Genomic DNA, 21,223 nt, shown 5'->3' with positions numbered 1-21,223 from the left:
GAGGTCTGTTCTTAACCTGAAACTGTTCTTAACCTGAAGCACCACTTTAGCTAATGGGGGCTCCTGCTGCCGCTGCACCACTGCTGCACGATTTCTGTTCTTATCCTGAAGCAAAGTTCTTAACCCGAGATACTATTTCTGGGTTAGCGGAGTCTGTAACCTGAAGCGTATGTAACCCGAGGTACCACTGTACATCTTTAGGCACCAGGTGAAAATGTTGCTCTATAACCAGGCCTTTGGCTGATTAACATTTTGTACCCCATAACATGTTTGCATGTTCTTTCATGGATGAAGAGTGCATGAAAATGTATAACATGTCCCATCAAGAGTGAAGGATCTACTGCATAAAATCTGGTGTGTCTCTCTAGAAAGTTGTTTGGAGGACTGGGTTCATTTTCTGAGCTTTAGAACAGTTGTCAATATTTTCAATATACCTACTACAAATGCCTTAAGTAGTGTTTCAAATGTCTCTACAATGGGTCTGAAATGGCAACGTATGGATGTTAGCAACTGCAGTCCTACTTTCTACATTTTTTAAAATAAAAAGAATATTAATAACCATCATCTCTTTCTTAAGCTTCCATTAATTGATGCACCGTGGTTTGTTTTGTTTTTTTTAAAAAAAAACGCTGAAAAGATTTGCCCCTAAATCTAGAAAATGTTTAATTACAACATTTAAAGTTTACCTGCAAAATAAGTCAGTCTGAATCCTTTTCGTGATATACTATCATCTGAATGAAATCTGACCCAAACATGGTCCTGTGAAGATATATATGGAGATGGAATAGAAGACCCACACACTCTATAATTTTCCATGTTTTTGTATGCCCCTATCGTCAGGGAATCTGAACTGCATCGCCGTGATCCTTGAACATCAAAATCCTGAAAACTACACAAGGTAAATAATGAGTTATATTTCTTTTTTGTTGCTGTTAAATATTAGTATAATCCCTTAACAAACAACTATTTAATATACATATCCTTAAATTTTTGACAGACAATGAAGTTCAACAAGACCTAATTTTTACCTCCCCAATTGGAAAAATACATTTCAAAATCTTAACAGTTTTTAATCCAGCACAGATAATTATTATTAATTATTTCTAAATATGAACTACTGATATGATACATCTATTACATGTATTTGTATATTAGGAAGACTCTTTTCTCTCTTTCTCAGCTTCTCGCTTGCCACTAAAATCAGAGCCAATGCACAGACGTTTTAACCTTTTCTCATATATACATCTTTTTTTTGTGCCCTTTTCCTAAATGGCAACCTGAAACACTATTGTCAAATACCACATTTCATATCATAGGTTCTATAGCAAGTTGCATGCTTCCACAGGCACAAGAGTTTACAAGTGAAAGAACATATTCCAATTTAGCTTCTATTTGCATTTGTTTTATTTACTTCCAGTGCTATTTTTCTAAAAAATGAGGTGCCAGAACTCACTATGCGTGCCTCCCTTTTTCTCTTGTAATGCCAATGGCGCCTACCTGAGACGTGCTGGAACTCAGTTCCAGCTGAAACAAAGCCCTGTTAACTTCCAAGTACCATATTTTTTGCTCTATAAGACTCACTTTTTCTCTCCTAAAAAGTAAGTAGAAATGTGTGTGCGTTTTATGGAGTGAATGCAGGCTGCGCAGCTATCCCAGAAGCCAGAACAGCAAGAGGGATTGCTGCTTTCACTGCGCAGCGATCCCTCTTGCTGTTCTGGCTTCTGAGATCCAGAATATTTTTTTTCTTGTTTTCCTCCTCCAAAAACTAGGTGCGTCTTATAGAGCAAAAAATACGGTATTTCTACTCTGCTCTTCAACCCTGACAGGAATTTCCAAGTTGCAGGTAGCAAAACCAACAATGCAAAAGCTTCTGTGCTACTTTAACTGAGAGGTTTAGTGCAGCACTTACATGCATGGAAGACACCTCCTGTATTCCTAAAGGCACTTTTGGATCCAACCTAGAGAAACTACTTCCACAAGGAATTTTAACCTTGATATTTTCAAATAGCAGAAGAGGCACAAACAAACTGTTGTGTGTTTTTGTTTGCTTGTACTGAAAAAGAGGACTTTCAAAAGCAGTTTGTGACTGCATGGGGATTGACTTTTTCATGAGAAAGAAGTCACAAGTTCACAAGGCTAGTAAAAGTCCTTGAATGAGCCTAAGCAACCTTTTTTGGATCCTGCCATAAGTTTCTATATAGGAAACATATATTTCCTAAACCTTCGGATCATATTAAGTATTCCCTATAGAACCTAGTATGTAAAATTCAATGAAATGCTCCCAGACACCCATAACCAAATTTTAGTTTTAAGATCTGACACTCAGACATAATTTAGCGCTGCTATATATCTGGCTATTTAATTCAATAAAGTCAAGAAGCAGAATAAAATTAGAAAATGGAATGTTTACAAGGACTAAATTTACATTTAGTAAAACATGTACATTTTTTTTTAGACAATTGCTTACATTTCCCACAATATATTTATAAAGTACAGCACCCAAATTACCTTATTGTAATAATTTCACCTGGGTTTGCTCGGATATACCAGCTACAATTCAATCTTGCTGGATATTCAAGAGGCCAACCTGGGCTAGTGATGATCCCACTTGGACCTTTAATTTGTTCTGGGATATCTCCACAAGCTGAAAAATATATAAATTGATGTCTTTAGTTATAGATGCACTTTTGCAGATTTACAAACAGTTCCAAAAGTTTAGTGCAAGAACACACCATTCCTTGGAAGATGGGTTCATCTGAATGAAGATGCAAAACACTGTTGTTATATAACACAAATTAAATAAAAACCAATCATTTCTTTTTTTAAAAAAAAGTAGAGGTTTATGAGCAACTGGATCATGTGGCAAAGCACTGCAATGATATCTTTTTCCAGCAAAGTATATTTATAGATTTGAATAATTATTCATGCTTTTATTCTGCAGAAAAATCCAACACACAGTATATGGATGCCTGTATTATAAAGAGCAGAAAGTAAAATGGGCAAATCAGCCATGACATGTAAACAAAATGAATACAACTGCAGCAGCTTGCAAACACTTGGAAAAGCATATATGCCTGCTTCTTCCACAAATGACAGAAAATATACCAATGCAGGAAAGGTGTTGTATGTAAAGGGAACAATCTGCAAGTAAATAAAATATTGACACAATGAGCGACTTTACGGTTTTCCATTATGAAGAATTATTTTGTTATCTGCAAGAAAATAAAAATGGTTTCTGCTTAATAAAATATGACAATTCTAAAAAATGGGGGAAAAGCCTCAAAATTTAAAAGTCAGATTTTCCATCAGTTCAGCAGGAGTGATAGGTTTTTACAGAAGATTTATTATTTTCGTTTAGTCACCCATTAGGTGGTGCTCTTATTCCATTACTCTTTGGAATTCTACATTCATAGGACTGAATGTAAACAAAGCGACCTCCTACTTGAGATTCATGTTATAAAACAAAGCAGATAAATATTGCAAAAACAAAAAAGGCAGAATATCAACATTTATATATGTAAATGTCAATGCATGGCACTCAAAATGTTTCCCCCTTTTAAAAAAAAAGTCACGGAGTTATGTTTTTAAAACTGAACATACATTATAAAAGCTAACTCATTAAAAAAAATCTCAAACACAGAAAAGCAGGATTCTTCTTCATGGCAAATACATTTATAAAACAATACAAGAGTTATTACTGTAGGTGCTGGGATTGGGAGCAGAGGGCAAGTGGCTTTCCTAGTCTACTTAATGAATATGGAAGACACACAAGTCAATCTGGGACTTCATGACTTGCAGTTCAGTCTCTCAGCCAGCTCTATCAATTAGAATTTAACTTAATTGGAAAAGGCTCAGCACTTTGATTTAACAGACCTCTAAAGTTACTACAGCCAATTCTGAAACCTGGCAGAATCTTTATGGTTTTGGAGCAGCTCTCTGAGCATTTTGGTTGCCCTTTTCTGCATCTTTCCAGCTCTGCAATACCCTTTTCGATATTCACTGAGCTACCCACCGTGGCGCAAGATCCCTTTCCTAGTCAGTCACTGCCAGCTCAGACCACATCAGCATATGTGAAACTAGAGGCTGCATCCCTGCTTGCTACACTTGCCAACCCCACCTACCCCCTGCTCCTCTTCCAACTCTCCACCATTTACACCAGGGGTAGGCAAACTAAGGCCCGGGGGCCATATGCAGTCCAATCACCTTCTCAATCCGGTCCGCGGACGGTCCGGGAATCAGTGTGTTTTTACATGAGTAGAATGTGCCCTTTTATTTAAAATGGATCTCTGGGTTATTTGTGAGGCCTGCCTGGTGTTTTTACATTAGTAGAATGTGTGCTTTTATTTAAACTGCATCTCTGGGTTATTTGTGGGGCATAGGAATTTGTTCATTCCCCCCCCCCCAAAAAAAAAATATAGTCCAGCGCACCACATGGTCTGAGGGACAGTGGACCGGCCCATGGCTGAAAAAGGTTGCTGACCCCTGATTTACACCTCTCAACGCCCACCCACCCCCCGCTCTTTCCACTCCTGGCTCCTTTCCCCTCATTAAACAACTTGCCCGGGCTGGGCTGCCATTGCCTACGCCGCAGTTAGCATGATTGCCTACTGGCAGCCACGCCAACCATAGCATAGTGACATTTTACATTCTGAAGTACCGTATTTTTCGTGCCAAAGGGCGCACTGGACCATAGGGCGCACCTAGTTTTTAGAGGGGGAACTCAAGGAAAAAAATCTCCCCTCCCCCCGGTCCCAAAGAGCAGCGTACAGGCTGCACGCAACCTCTCCCTGCCAGAGGGGTTGTGCGCAGCTATGGCACAAGCCAAGGCAGCGAGCGTGATGGATCCCGCTAGCTGTTTTGGCTTCCTCTTTAGCCCCGTGCAGCCTCTCCCTGCTGGAGGGGTTGCACGCGGCTATGGTACAAGCCTCTTTAGGCTCGCGCAACCTCTCCCTGCCGGAGGGGCTTTGCGTGCCTATCCCTGAAGCCTTCCGAGCGCAGCAGAAGTTCCCACTGCACTCTTCAGGCTTCGGGTTCCTTTTGCTGAAGCCGGGAGAGCAAGACTCTCCTGGCTTCAGCGAAAGGAACCTGAAGCCTCCGGAATGCAGCGGGAACTTGCGCTGCGCTCCGAAGGCCTTCAGGCGGCTATCCCTGATGCCTGGAGAGAGGGGTCGGTTCGCACTGACACCTCTCCCTATCCAGGCTTCAGCGAAAGCAACGGGAAGCCTCCGGAGCACGGAGGAAGCACTCCCTCTGCGCTTCGGAGGCTTAGCGTTGCTATCGCTGAAGCCAAGGAGCCTGCATTCGCCCCATAGGACGCACACACATTTCCCCTCAATTTTTGGAGGGGAAAAAGTGCGTCCTATAGAGCGAAAAATACGGTATATAGCTAGATTAGGAAATTTCCTGCCTGCCTGCTTCCCAAAGCCTAGTAAGCACTGGGCTTTGGGAAAGAGGTGCAGGGGCTCGACAGAGTCCTAGAGTCCTCCCTCCTCCTTCCCAAAGCCTAGTTAGCACTCGCTCAGCAATTGCCCCCAAGCAATGTGTGTCAAAATTTGGCTGTGCACAGGGCGCAGTATTACCAAGGTCTGCCCCTACCCCAGCTATATAATGTTCCCTGAGTCACACATCCACATACTCACGACACTCTCAAATAATTCTAATAGGTTAGTGAGACAGGACTTATTTTCCTATATGCTTGATAATTTTACCATTAGTAATGCTTTGAATCAGTTTATCCAGAACAAGCTATCAACCTAATATGTGTATAATTTCCTAGATCCTCTTTTACTTGGGAAAGACTTCCATTTTCTAAGGAAGCCTTCTTTGTCAAATAGCTTCCTTGTTTCTGCTTGTTAACCACAATGGCATATTGGATTGAGTGGTACCCTTCTTAATCGACAGTACAGCTGAGCTTCTATTATTGTAGTTTTAAATAACCTCCAAGCTTTCTGGAAGTCATACAATAGCACAACAACAGTTCAGCATTTCACCAGACTGGAAAAGGCTGTAAACAGCAGGTATTACCAGCATTGGTTAGAGCGTAGTGGTGATAATGCCAAGGTCACAGGATCAATCCTGTAAGGGCCAGCTGCATATTCCTGCATTGCAGGGCATTGGGACTACTTGATCCTTGGGATCCCTTCGAACTCTATGATTCTATTTATGTTAAGAACTCAGCTGATTTTTAAAGTAAAGACTGTCTTTCCCTCTTGCACCCTACTATGATCTCTAAAGCTCCACCTACTTCTCAGGTGTACAGCGCATGCAGACGCTGCTGAAATAGCTGGTGCTTTTTTTGCTTGACAGTGATGCTACCCCGGTTTTGTGGTTGGTTCAAATCCCACTCAGCCATGAAGCTCAGTGGATGACCTTGGACTAGTCACTCATTCTCACTTCCCTCACAAGGTTGCTGTGAGGATATAAAGAAGGATGGGGAACCATGTGCACTGCCAGAGAGGAAAGGTAGTATACAAATATAGTTAAATAAATATCTTATGAATCTAAGAAGTGCTCAGGATAAAACTGCAACAACAGAATTTAAATCACTGCTGCTATTCTTTTCCTAGGGTCAAACTGCATGTACATACAAAACACCAGTCATCGTTATATTATGTTTCCAAGACAAGGGAGCTTAAGAAAGACGTGATTTTTTTTCCTTACTGCTTACACCCTTGGAAGACACCTTTACTGACAACTTCCTTCTGCTTTGTAAAATATTAACTTCAAAAGTGTGAATGATAAAGGCTGGGTTAATTACTGAACTCACAAAGAACTGCCAATGCAGTTATAGATAAGAAATTTAAATCTCCATGTGATCTTTACTGCTGTGCTTATAAGAGAATTCACATAAGGATTTTAGAAAGTCAGACTTGCATATGCAATCTGCAAAAGAAGCACACCAAAGACCAATTTATCTTACATAATGTGCAACTAAAGTAGTGTAATTATAACAACTAGAATGCAATATATGTCGACAAAGACAGCTCACAAACCATAAGGTAAAGGTAAAGGTACCCCTGCCCGTACGGGCCAGTCTTGCCAGACTCTGGGGTTGTGCGCCCATCTCACTCAAGAGGCCAGGGGCCAGCGCTGTCCGAAGACACTTCCGGGTCACGTGGCCAGCGTGACATCGCTGCTCTGGCGAGCCAGAGCTGCACACGGAAACGCCGTTTACCTTCCCGCTAGAAAGCGGTCCCTATTTATCTACTTGCACCCGAGGGTGCTTTCGAACTGCTAGGTTGGCAGGCGCTGGGACCGAGCAGCGGGAGCGCACCCCGCTGCGGGGATTCGAACCGCCGACCTTTCGATCGGCAAGCCCTAGGCGCTGAGGCTTTTACCCACAGCGCCACCCGCGTCCATACCTGTATACAATTCCTTAAAATAATATAATTATTTTATTTAGAAAAAAATATTATGTAAGAAATCTTACAATGGCTAGGATGCAGACCCAGCCATACATATGCCTCAAGCACACAATAATTTACAGACTTTGCTTCTGGCTACATTCCCTCACACTCTTGTCAAATGCAGAAATGGTATCTTGACCCTCATGGTTGGCTTTTGGGAGCTTGGGGGGAGGGAGGCCGAAAGGCATCAATGAACCTAGAAGCAACCCTACAGTTCTTTGAATTTCACCAACATCAACCAACATCATTATTCATGCTTTATAGGTTATTTATAATGCAACAAACAAACAAACAAACAAACAAACAAACAAACAGATAAATAGGATTTTAACACATCAACAGGGAACGGAAGATGCCACTTACCCAGATGGGCAGGGTATAAATAATAAAAATTATTATTATTACTATTATTATTATTATTATTATTATTGAAATTGGTGGAAGCTTAAACTTTTAATCGTACATTTTTTGAAAATAAACTAGGCCTCCAGCAGGCTTTGTAACTACAGTGGAATAAATTTATAACAGTTTGACACTGCTCCTTTATTACGAGATCTGTTGAGGAAGTTTTTGTGTTGTATGATTGCTATGCTGTTGATTATGTTGTAAACTGCCTTCTGGTGAAGGGTGGCACCTAAATTTGTTAAGAAAGGAAGAAAAATTATCATAGTGAAAGAGCCTTTGGCCTTCCCAAAGGTTAAATACAAAACTTTTTGAGCTATGGAGATATAAAACACACACACACACACACACACACACACACACACACACACACAGCCTGCAATAAAATGTTGTCGTGTGTAGTGCTTTTTTTCAGGGTTTCAGTCAGCCAGCTATTCCATTCCCCACCCACAAGACATTCCGTGTTCTGCAGTCCCTACCCATCCTTAGTCCTCACTGGGCTGCTTTTGGTGTTAAACACATTAGGGTTTTTACCTTCATTTTTTACTTCTGTTCCCAAAGCCAGTCAGCTGATACCTGCCTCTTGTGGGGTTGGGGGTGCAGTTTTGGCTAGATAAAGACTGGCTCTTGGAGAATCTGCTTTTTTGCATTTGTCTGAAGCCAGAGAATACCCTTAACAAGCAGTCTTAAAGACTCGTTTCTTTTCTCTGGCCTTTGGGGGTGGATTCAAGATGCTAGACGTCAGGTTGAAGCTTTAAATTGGCTTTTCCACCTTATGCTGGTTTCATATTTTGCTCCCCACACACCCCAGACCACATTCTTCAGGAGGGCCAGCCCTGCCCCTCCAAAGAGGATATTCCAGAGTCACAGGTGACTGCAGAGGAGAGGAAAGGGACAATATTGTTTTTTTACAACTTCCACCCCACCAAAGCTCCTTACAATAACTAATCTTAGGATCCAAGCAATTCTTTCGTATGTGCTTGCAGTATGTACAGCATACAAAGGTTCTGACCTTCAGCCATCTATTCAATCCACCTGTTTTCCTGCTGGCAAAGAAGAGACGCAAGCCGTAAGGATTCTGCCAGGGTTCCATTAGTGCCACGTGAGATTACTCATGGTATAAACTGTGTAATCAGGTGAACCGCAGTTTCAGATGCTGCTTCAAGTCTTATCAAACAAAATGTGTAATAAAGCTGCTTGTGTTATTGATACTTTTAAAATAATCTTTCAATAAATTTCATTTTACAAAACTTTAATGTAGGAAAAATCAAGTTAGGCTAACTTTTCTCTTTAATGTCTGTATGGTGAAATAATTAAGCATTAGAAAGGAATGATCTGTTCATGAGCATGGAAGTATCAAATTTATCTTATGAAAATGTGTCCATGTTCCAGTTGCTTCATTCCTTATTACATGCTGCAAAAGGCAGTAATAATTTTTATAGCCAAATATCTCTTCATAAGATACCAGGTGGCTTTCAATATTTACTATTTAAGTCATGCATGAAATTTAAACATTACAAAAAAATGACTTACCAGTTGAGATTCCTGAAATATGCACATTTTCAGAACGTTCTGCAAGAGCACTGTTTCCTAAAATTAAACATAATGAATAAACTAATTTCCAAGATAAAATTTGTAAAAATTCTTCAGATATAGTACTACAGAAAAGAAAAAGAACAAAAACCAAGCTACTTTTAATATTCAAATACTTTACATCCCAAGGCTTCTTCCACTACATTTTTAAATGAAGAATAAAGCCAGGCCGGGCGGGGGCGGGGAGGAAGAGAATAAAACGATTATACAATCAAGACACAAATGGCTTCTTTGTCACACAGTGAGCAAGCTAAATGGAGAACCTAGGCAGCTTCAGAGCTTGATTACCTCCTAAAAGATTTTAAAGGAATTAAGATGTATTAGTCCAGTAGTTTCTTCTTCCAGTTCTCTTCAAGATTTTTTCTAATTCTGTTCCCCTCCCATCTAATAACAGAGGTTAGCAGAGTGAGTTAAATAAAGATAACAGAAGGGGGTGCAGAGAACCTCAGTAACCAAAATGGCCCCCTCCAGCACAGTGAAACAACCACAATGTACTTTATTACAGGGCCAGCAAACATGCAGCATTGGCTATGTAGAAAAGCAGTATTAAATCACTTAATAATTAATCACGATAAATAACTACCTGACATTCAGAAGACATCTTAAGGCAGCCCTGTTTAGGGAAGTTTTTGCCCCAGATGGGCGGGGTACAAATAAATAATAATAATAATAATAATAATAATAATAATAATAATCGGGTGGTAACCAATACATATGCAGTTGCCTATGTGCACTGTCTACTTTCCAGGATCATGTCTTCACTTGGGTGATAGCCAGAACATGCATTTGTTTGTTTGTTTAACTCAACAGTTTTGGAATAGTGGTATCTAAGGGTGCACTATGAAATATGGCTGATGCGGAGAAAGCGGAGATGCAGCCCAAAGCCATCCCTGTTTCTTGGGGTCAAATTCCCCAAGTTCAGTGAGAAGCAGGGCTTTTTTTTCAGCCGGAACTCACTAGAACTTGGTTCTAGCACCTCTGAGGTGGGTCCCATGGTCATTATAAGAGTGAGTTCCAGCACCTCTTTTTCTAGAAAAACAGCACAGGTGATGAGTACCCCCAAAGTTACTCTGCACAGAATTGCAGCCTCAGTAATTCCGGCTCTTATCTTCCAGCCTGTTCAAGCTGCATTTTATTCTGCATATTGTTTTTTCAATATTAAATAATTTTTATTTCTTATATCGCCGTGTCTTAATACGAGCCTGAGACTTCGGTGGACCGTCAGCATAAATAATAATAAAAAAATACATAGGCTAGGCTGAGAGATGAACTTGTCACCCAGTGAGGCTCATGGCTGCATGTGGATATGAACTCTGGTCTCCCAGGACTTAGTACAACTCTTTAACCACTATATCACACTGCCTATAATAATAACTCAATAAGACTCCCAGACATTATCTTTGAAGATCCCCTTTTACTATGTGGAGTGCAGTGTGTCCTAGGACACAATTTCCATCCATCATTTATTTTTTGTAATGTTACCACAGAATCATGGAATCATAGAAGTGTAGAGTTGGAAGGGACTCTGAGGATCAACCCCCTGCAATGCAGGAATATGCAGCTGTCACATATGGGGATCAAACCTGCAACCTTGGCATTATCAGCACCACACTCTAACCAACTGCTCGGTCATTCAACGATACTTTCTACCAGTTTTCTACAGACAGACATTACGCTAACCCACTTGTAATTTCCAGGCTCCCTCCCAGAGAACTTATGCTTCTCCTGCTCTTTTCTGCTGTAAAAAGCAGAGCCAGATTCCCTTACCTTAGTGTGTTCTGATAGTAGAACCAGTAATCAGGGCTGACACTTTTAGGGGATGCTTTCTTTCCCTCTCATTGTTTATTCACTAAAAGCAGAACATGTTGTGTGTCCCATGTGCTATCAGGCAGAACAGGGCCTATAATGGGGCAACCCACACACAATATTTCACTTATCACTATTCCTAATTACAGAAGGGTCTCCCACATTTAAGGGCTACTTGGAAATGAACACGGAAATTTGCCTAAAGCAACTACCACGAACATTGTGTTACAGTTTCTGTATTTCACACAGTTACTGATATACAAGAGACAAACAAGACTCTTTGAGTCCCAGAAAGAAGTGCGGTCACCTAGAAATCTAAATAAGGTAGTAACTGGTACTGTCGATTTTCCATTAAACCTAACTTTTTTTCTTAACAAACAAAACTGTTTTGACCCACCTTCATTCTGACAGACTTCACTCCGAATAAGTATGCGACTATACTTAGCACACTTGCAAAATAAAAATAAAAAATTACTTGGCTGATACATAAAAAAGATGTATTTTCCATAAAAATTATGAATTTTATGGCATTCATATCCAAGAGCGTTCCAACTACCGACACACATTTTAATACCTGCAATGCACAACTTGGTTGATTACATCTAATGGACAGAATCCAATATAAAAATAGGACAGGAAATGTGCCAAAAGGGGGGGCTTTTAGACAGAAACAAACCACTGCATTTGGAAGAATAATCTAGAGCTAAAATTCAGCAAAGGAATTACACTAAATAAGCACTAATGCCAAAAGAGATCTAGAAATAAAATAATCTTATGTAATATCATTGTGGGAGAATGTGATGTGACATGATTTTTGGCTTGCATGAACTTATTTATATTGCAGATTAAAGACAAGGATATTAGACTGGAAAACTTTCATAATTCATACATGTTGGTAAATCATCAGAAGGATGTCAAGCAAATTAAGTGCAGTGTGAAAGTGAAACCACTGCAAACATCAGCTACCAAAAAATAGCAGACTTGTAGACAATATCACAAACCAACATCAGGAAACAAATTCATAAAACTTCTACTGGGTACAAAATGGGTACCACTATCTGTACTATTATTAAATAGAAACAAGGATTCAGAAATCTGTTCAAATAAAATTAGCATAAGCCAGAAAGAAACCAAATAATTCCCAGATACACATTTCTTAGTAAACTATTTTCAGAAGTAGCAATTGTGAATTTTTAGAAGAGAATGTCTGCCAAAATCGAACAGCACAGCTGGAAAATATTTGTTTCAAGTAGATTGTTGACAATAATCTATTGACATATTTATCTATCACTCTTCATTGAAAATTCCAAGGTAGTTTACATCCATCACCATAAACACCAATACAAATAAAACCAGAAAATTAAAAAATCCATAGCAGGAAACCAGAAATACTAAAAGCTAGGCAACGGAAGTAGCAAATACTCGAGTAAAATAAGTCTTCAGTGAGGTCTTGGTACCTGTCTGGCATCTAGGAAGGAGATGATTCCAAAGACTGGGTGCCACTATAGAGAAGGTCCTGCCTTTGGTTGCTACTTGACTCAGTAACAAGTGCTATGACAGTCCAATGCGTTAAGCAATGGCATCATATCCTTGTGGCTGGATGCTCCAGTCAGCCTAGCCACTAGGTTCTGCACCAGCTGCAGATCCTGGACCAACGTCAATGGAAGCCCCATACAGGGCATAGAGCAATAATTCAAACTTGAGGTTACCAATGCATAAGTTATCATAGCCAGGTTGTTCCAATTCAGGAACTGCCACGGGTTTCAAAAAAGCATAGAAATTGTAGCAACGTATATATTTCTAGCTCAGTTCACTAAGCTTTTCTTCAGCAGCAAAGTTGAGCAGCTCAGGAAGGGCTTGCCAGCTTCCTATGCTTGTGCTGGCATTGTGTTTTAGCATTAAACTGGAAGTGCAGAAGGAAGTACTAACAAATGTAGTCATGACAATACAGTGGTACCTCAGGTTACGAACTTAATTCGTTCTGGAGGTCCGTTCTTAACCTGAGGGGCGCTTTCGCTAATGGGGCCTCCCGCTGCCGCACGATATCCATTCTCATCCTGGGGCCAAGTTCTTAACCCGAGGTACTACTTCCGGGTTAGCGGGGTTTGTAACCCGAAGCGTTTGTAACCCGAGGTACCACTGTATCGGCATTCTCTCATGCCACCCACAATGATTTTACAATTTTCCTTGTCTCCCAAATCATAAACCGAAGTCAGAATCTATTCCTCATATTATAGAATTAATGCATTGGGGACATTTTTCACACAGAAACTTGTACATTCAAGAATCCTAGACAAAACAAAAAAAAATCTAAAAATGCATTTTGCTGTTGAAGTGTATACAGCTGCCAATTATGAGGGCAATATCTACTTCAAAAAATTTAAATTCTATAAAAATCTGCATTACACAATTTTAAAAGAAAAAACGGTGAGTTTTATTCTAAACAAAACTGATATAATACTTGTTTGAAGTTACTTGAAGTTTGATCTATTACTTGCTTGTCAAAAGAACTGAACAAAACTACATATTTTATTAAGAACACTACAGACTCTGCTTTACTGGTAGGTTTGCTTGAAATAGGTTTGCTAAAACAACTGTTTAAAAGAAACTCCTCATGAGCCACATTGGCCAGATGTTTTATCTGGAATAATATCAGGGTTGGACTATAGCTCAGTAGCAGAGCTTTGCATGGAGCAGGGTCTAGGTGTAATTCGCCCCAGCATCTCCCACCACAGCTGGAAGTAAACCCTATCAGAAATCCTTGAGAGGCACAGCTAGTCAATGTACACAATGTTGAACTAGATCAGTGTTTCCCAAAGTGGATGATACTGCCTCCTGGAGGGGGGCACTGAAACATTTCAGGGGGCAGTAGTATCCTCAGGTTCAATAGGGGGCATTGAATAAAAATAAGGAGGCAGTGAAAGCATAGTTTTGAAAAACTGTTCGTACATGTTTCATCTTCCAGGGGGGCACTGAGGATTTTTTTTCTGAAAAGGGGGCAGTAGGCCAAATAAGTTTGGGAACTAGATGGACTGACTCTGTGTAAGACAGAATTGTATTTGGAAACATAGGAAACTTAAAACTGTTTTTTTCTATCTCCTGGACATTTTTATTATTTTGTTATAGTTACAATCTTGTTGTTTTTGTTGTTGCAATGTTATTGTAGCCCCTTCCCTTTGTATATTTAAAGGTAAAGGGACCCCTGACTGTTAGGTCCAGCCGCAGATGACTCTGGGGTTGCGGCACTCATCTCGCTTTACCTGCTGACGGAGCCGACGTACAGCTTCCGGGTCATGTGACCAGCATAACTAAGCTGCTTCTGGCAAACCAGAGCAGCACACGGAAACGCCGTTTACATTCCTGCCGGAGCGGTAACTATTTATCTACTTGCACTTTGACATGCTTTCGAACTGCTAGGTTGGCAGGAGCAGGGATCGAGCAACGGGCGCTCACCCTGTCGTGGGGATTCGAACTACCGACCTTCTGATCGGCCAGCCCTGGGCTCTGTGGTTTAACCCACAGCACCACCCACACATTTTTACAAGGCTTTAATTTATTTTCCCTTGTATTTTACTTACCATTATGAAAATCAATAAATAGCTAATTAATGTAAAGAATACAAAAAAATAGTATTTGTCAAGCTTGCAGTTGAAAAACATGCTATCAGCAAGAGTCACTTTTAAAAACTGCTAATCAGTTAAGAGTTCTGAGAGTTTTTATTCTTAAATGTGTGTGTGGTGAGAGAGGATTCATCATCTGGAATCAAATCAGCAAGTTTTGATTACTTTAGTTTGCTGTGTGCCAAGAAGACTAGACTGCACAGCTTCCTCTAGGCAATCCTTTATCAGCTACTTCAAAGCATTCTCAAAGAATCAAAGCAGAAGTATGAGCATCTGACTTTGTATAGCTAGTTTCTCAAGATGAATTTCTAGTTCTCAGCAACATGTTTTTCACTGCTTTTCCTAAGTAATTTGATAAGTACTGTATAGAGGTATTCAGATGTGTTTAAGGTAGCACACATACAACTGTTGAAAATGTCCATTCCACCTTTAGTTGCAGACATGGAACTGTTACGTGTCACATGTCTGTTTACATTCCAGCACAGTTTGCTGGGAACTTCCGTTGTGTATAGCTTTTGCTTTTGCCTCTCTCTCTGAGGAAACGGAACGAGAGATGACATATTTATTTTGTCCTGATTTATGCTTAATAAATCCGTAGCTTGTTAGTATGTTTCCACAAGCCTTTCGCCTCTTGCCTCTTCTGTTTGCGCAGTATGCTCTGCTGATATAGTGTGCTCAGGCTCTGAAGTCTGAGTCGCTGATTTACGTCGCACCAGAGTTCGGGGGTTTGTCACGGCTGAAAGGGCATGATCCAGCTGGGGGCTAGCCAGCTGGCATCTTGACCCCCGAAGGATGCCGACAACGACAACCATTGGAAAGGCTACAGAGAGTGACCAATAGGAAAAGTAATGTGAGGCTCAGAAAGCAGTTTGGAACTGTACAGGTACTGACTAAAACCTTGTATGCTGCCCAATGCTATGCAAGCTATAGTGGTGGTCATGTTCATGTTATGCTAAACCATTGTTTACTGAGATGTGGACAAGCAAGAACAAGCCACAGCATGTCTCAAGCTCACATGCACCTACACTTCCATTTCCCAATTCCAGGATGACAACTTCAGCAGAAGTGAATTTCAGTTTTCCTGAATCTCAGCTTGTCTACAGTAGTTTATTCCCAGATATGGCCAGTTTCCAAAACTGAAATTAGGTATTTTGAGGGATAACCTATGAACCCTGTTCCACATTACAAAGAAAGCCTAAAGTGAGTGAAACTGAAAGTAAACACTGCTGAAGACCTCCTCCCATCTGTACAGGAAGTGGAGGGAGCTGAGCGTTCATGAGTCTGAGGTTTGCTACAGATCCTTCCTGCTCCTGAATGTTTGCTAAACCATGGTTTACTGTGACATGTTTCCCACGGGAATTATTTTCTTAACAGACAACCTTAAAAGGCTCCAGAGTTTTATGTGCTGGCATTGTGTTTTAGCATTAAACTGGAAGTGCAGAAGGAAGTACTAACAAATGTAGTCATGACAATACAGTGGTACCTCAGGTTACGAACTTAATTCGTTCTGGAGGTCCGTTCTTAACCTGAGGCGCACTTTCGCTAATGGAGCCTCCCTGAACACAGCATTTGTTCTAATTAGTAACTACAGACAATGACTAAAGACTAGATGGATGAACTACCATTATGCAACAGCTTTTTGAAGCTAAAGAAATTTTACTTTTTTGAAATACAGATTTTCATTGCCATTACACTTGAAAGTACAGTCCGCATATCACACACTGTCTCCTGCACACATGCAGACACTCATACATCTCACAACCACTCACAGAAACACACACACTTCAAATATGTCTCTCTCTCACAGACCACACTCATAAATTCTCATTCCTTCCTTCTGTTGCATACACACCACACATAGATCTCTCCACATGGGCACCTGCAAGAATTTTTCAGTGGGCAAAGCAAAACACTGAAAGGATGGAACAAGTTAATTTTTCACACAAATGTGAAGTGGTTCTACAGAAGAGTCCAGTCTTTCCCTATTGATGTTTCTTTCCTTCAGCGAGACAGAGATTATGCATTGTGATGTTAAAATCACATGGCTGTACCTTATGGTGTCTCATCTACTGGTTGAAGCATCTGCTTTTCAATAAGTCTTCTAAAATCTTTATCCCAGTTGTCAGCTGTCCTGGATTTGAATTTTTATGTATGTATTGTTGTTTTAAAACTATTTCTATATTTACAGTTTTTTAAATTAGTTTTTATTGAAATTGTTTTTAATTGGTTTTATATAGGTAACAGTTTTATACATGTCATTATATTGCAAATTGCTTAGAGTTGCTGAAATATGTCTCTCCCCCCTCCCACTCCATTGAAAGATGCTTCCTGCCAGTGGATATCACAACTGGATACCAATCACTGATTTTATCTTGCCAAATTGAAGTCTCTTTTCTCTGCAAAATGTATCATAATAACACAGGAATTGCCACACTGCATCACACTGATGCTTCATCTAGTTCAGCATTCTCTGAATACAGTTACCAGAAATACACTTCATGAGATCAGGATGGTGGCTAAGCTAGACTACCATTAGTTGCTGAGTCAGCTGCTGACCCTGAGTCAGCAGCTGTGTTTTGTATGAAAGTTCTTAAGTGTTTTTGATTATTCTGGCACGAATCCACTGACAGACTGTTCCTAATGATTTTTTTAAAGCTATTTATGCTCATATTCAAGTTGCAGTGATTACTACTAGTAGTAAACATTTATATGGTACTTTAGTTTTCCCCTGCACTTTATAAACTTAATTGGGTTCAAAATTAGTAAGCCACAATGGACCTGTGTCAAATCCAAGTCAAGTTCTCTGTACAGCAGGTCTCAAAATACATCATTCTTTTTCTTGAATGACCCAATAAATGTGGGGCCCTCAGTCATTTCATGGTCAAGCAAGTCCTGCACACAATTATTCTATTATTGATAATACATATATACTAAAAGGGATTTTGCCACCTTAGATTGACAGTAAAAAAAATTAAACTTGGCAAATAAATTAATATAATAGTTGAACAAAAGGAATGCCAAAACAGACATCCTCACTTAACTTTTGATTTCGCCTTTTGAAGATAGTAGCTTATGAATAAAATTAAAATCAGCTACTCTGATTTTTTTTCAAGTGCCTAATCTACAACTTACTAAATAAGCCACAAAATAAATACATAGCTAAGGTGGAGTCTTCAACAATCCCTTAAATCCAATTCTTAATAGTTCAGTTCAAAGTTTATGCTTGTTAGAAATTTGCTACCTTTGAATTTACTACCATCTGCCATAATATTGAAAACATCCCACAAGTGCTAAATACACTATACACAGCTATAATCACTTAAAATATGTTTGCTCAATATGCTGAATCGTATCTATGCATCTGTCACTTCCAGCATACCATACCGTACAATAATTAATCATAAAGAAGAGTGACTAGTGGGGTGCCACAGGGTTCTGTCTTGGGCCCGGTCTTATTCAACATCTTTATCAACAACTTGGATGATGGACTCAAGGGCATCCTGATCAAATTTGCAGATGACACCAAACTGGGAGTGGTGGCTAACACCCCAGAGGACAGGATCACACTTCAAAATGACCTTGACAGATTAGAGAACTGGGCCAAAACAAACAAGATGAATTTTAACAGGGAGAAATGTAAAGTATTGCACTTGGGTAAAAAAAAATGAGAGGCACAAATACAAGATGGGTGACACCTGGCTTGAGAGCAGTACATGTGAAAAGAATCTAGAAGTCTTGGTTGACCACAAACTTGACATGAGCCAACAGTGTGACGCGGCAGCTAAAAAAGCCAATGCAATTCTGGGCTGCATCAATAGGAGTATAGCATCTAGATCAAGGGAAGTAATAGTGCCACTGTATTCTGCTCTGGTCAGACCTCACCTGGAGTACTGTGTCCAGTTCTGGGCACCACAGTTCAAGAAGGACACTGACAAACTGGAACGTGTCCAGAGGAGGGCAACCAAAATGGTCAAAGGCCTGGAAACGATGCCTTATGAGGAACGGCTAAGGGAGCTGGGCATGTTTAGCCTGGAGAAGAGGAGGTTAAGGGGTGATATGATAGCCATGTTCAAATATATAAAAGGATGTCACATAGAGGAGGGAGAAAGGTTGTTTTCTGTTGCTCCAGAGAAGCGGACACAGAGCAATGGATCCAAACTACAAGAAAGAAGATTCCCCCTAAGCATTAGGAAGAACTTCCTGACAGTAAGAGCTGTTCGACAGTGGAATTTGCTGCAAGGAGTGTGGTGGAGTCTCCTTCTTTGGAGGGCTTTAAGCAGAGGCTTGACAACCATATGTCAGGAGTGCTCTGATGGTGTTTCTTGCTTGGCAGGGGGTTCGACTCAATGGCCCTTGTGGTCTCTTCCAACTCTATGATTCTATGATATGCAATGGTCACATACAATCTAAAACAAGTTCCATGGTGGAATCATATACATTCTGGCTGATCTTTTTGTCTTGTAAAGATGGAAACTGGACTCCAATATTATGTCAGATGGGGAATGGGTAGAAGGGAAAAACATCCTATGAGACTTACAGAGCTTCTATTCTGCTGTTGCTTTGAGAAATAGTTCACAACAGAATCCCAGACACTGTCCTTTGGCAATGTAATATTGTAATGTACCCTTAGGCCATTCTCCAAAGTATTGCTATATTTTGTTCCTCCCCTTGTCCCACTTCATTCAGTTCAATATAGAATGCCTCTGCTAACACCTTTGCTACATTCATGACACCTCTCTCATTATGTCTTTGAACTATGTTCTGTCTTCCAACGAAAGTCAAGTTCTAATCTTTCAAGCTTTTAATCTTTCTTATCATATCTCTTTTGACCAATTCACTATTATACTCTTAATGAGGCACCACTTGTACAGAAACTTCAGTGTGCCTATACTGGCATCCAGTTCTGTCAGTATGAGGATGTCTGTCACTGAAACGTTGTCTGCCAGACTGCTTCTTTCCCACTTATTATCAAACTTGGAACTACGGTCCATACACCCTGAAAAGCAAACTGCACAAAAATGGAAAGTGTTTTCCTGCTTCTAGTTTAGCTCTATTTTTGTCCATGTCCTCAATACTAATCACAGCTTGTTCTCTCTAACAAGGAAAAGCTGGGACTTCTTTGAAGGAGAGTGGGTGGCAGTGGCTCTCAATCTGTAAGGAGGATAGACTAGAAGGAGTTCTTCAACCACAAGAAAGGAAAGAGACAGAGGCAAATCGCTAATTCTATACACTAATCTCTTAAAGAGACAACAATGTACAGAATATTATTTACCGTATTTTTTGCTCTATAAGACTCACTTTTTCCCTCCTAAAAAGTAAGGGGAAATGTGTGTGCGTCTTATGGAGCGAATGCAGGCTGCGCAGCTATCCCAGAAGCCAGAACAGCAAGAGGGATTACTGTTTTCACCGCTTAGTGATCCCTCTTGCTGTTCTGGCTTCTGAGATTCAGAATATATTTTTTTCCGTTATCCTCCTCCAAAAACTAGGTGCGTCTTGTGGTCTGGTGCGTCTTATGGAGCGAAAAATACGGTATGTTTACACTAGTATGGGAACTGGAAGTCAGTGGAAGCACAAAGAGGCTTCCCTTTAGGAGCAAGCCTGTGAAATCGGTCCTACGTTTTCCCTTATTCTGTGTCTCCCACATTCTCTGCTTTGTGCAAGTTAATTTGATATGAATCAACTGTCTTTATTCTCTTTTGCCATGGAACTGCCTTCCTCTATAAATAGCATTAAGCTACCTCCTTGGAATCCTTTGTATCACCAAAACTTTCCTGAGCCACTCTAGTTTCATTTTTTCCTGCTACTGAGTTAACTCTTCATCCTGTCTATGCAATTTTTACTTGCCAGATAATTTGGCCTTATTCTGTCATCAAGCAATCTCTACATTTGCTACATTTGTCAACAGAAGTAATTTAATATTTTTATTCCTGTTAACTCCTTGTATACATTTACAATTGGTATTTACAACAGTTCACATTTCTGTTCCTACACTGGAAAGGAGTCTATAGTGGTGCATGAAAAAAGGTATATCATTAAGTAAGTTAAGAACTGGTTGAAAACCACTCTTAAGTTGTTGATTTGAGAAAGCCAAGACAAAATGAAAGAGAAGAACAGAAGAGTAGCACTGCTGGATCAGGCCCCTGTCCTATCTAGTCCAGCAACCTTGCCTCACAATGGCCAACCAGATGCTTGTAGGAAACCATCTTAGCTGTGAGTCCTGGAACATCTGCTCCCTGCCTTGCAGACCTTTTCCCATCTGACCTGGGAGAACAGGACCCTGACTGACTCAAGCTACAAAAGCCGAGGTTGCTCTGGACAGACTGTCGGGTAGGGGTATTGTTTACACTAATTCATTTGTATTTTTTATTTTAGAACTTGTTATGATTTATTTGGCAT

The 21,223-nt window shown here is 40.2% G+C and overlaps 1 protein-coding gene across 1 annotated transcript in view; it reads right to left on the bottom strand.

Annotated features, from left to right (window-relative positions):
* The window catches only part of LRP12 (LDL receptor related protein 12), a 35,647-nt gene that overhangs the window by 6,381 nt on the left and 8,043 nt on the right, over positions 1-21,223 (bottom strand). Inside the window, exons 2-4 of the mRNA XM_083749075.1 lie at positions 9,342-9,398; positions 2,509-2,644; positions 687-889 (exon numbers count right to left, since the gene is read on the bottom strand). Of these exons, the coding sequence (XP_083605201.1) occupies positions 687-889; positions 2,509-2,644; positions 9,342-9,398 (396 nt within the window). The remainder of the gene's footprint in view (positions 1-686; positions 890-2,508; positions 2,645-9,341; positions 9,399-21,223) is intronic.

Source organism: Podarcis gaigeae (assembly GCF_964106915.1).
Source record: "Podarcis gaigeae genome assembly, chromosome: 7".
Taxonomy (NCBI): Eukaryota; Metazoa; Chordata; class Lepidosauria; order Squamata; family Lacertidae; genus Podarcis; species Podarcis gaigeae.
Note: the sequence above shows the minus strand (reverse complement) of the source record. Positions and strands in the feature narration are given on the sequence as shown.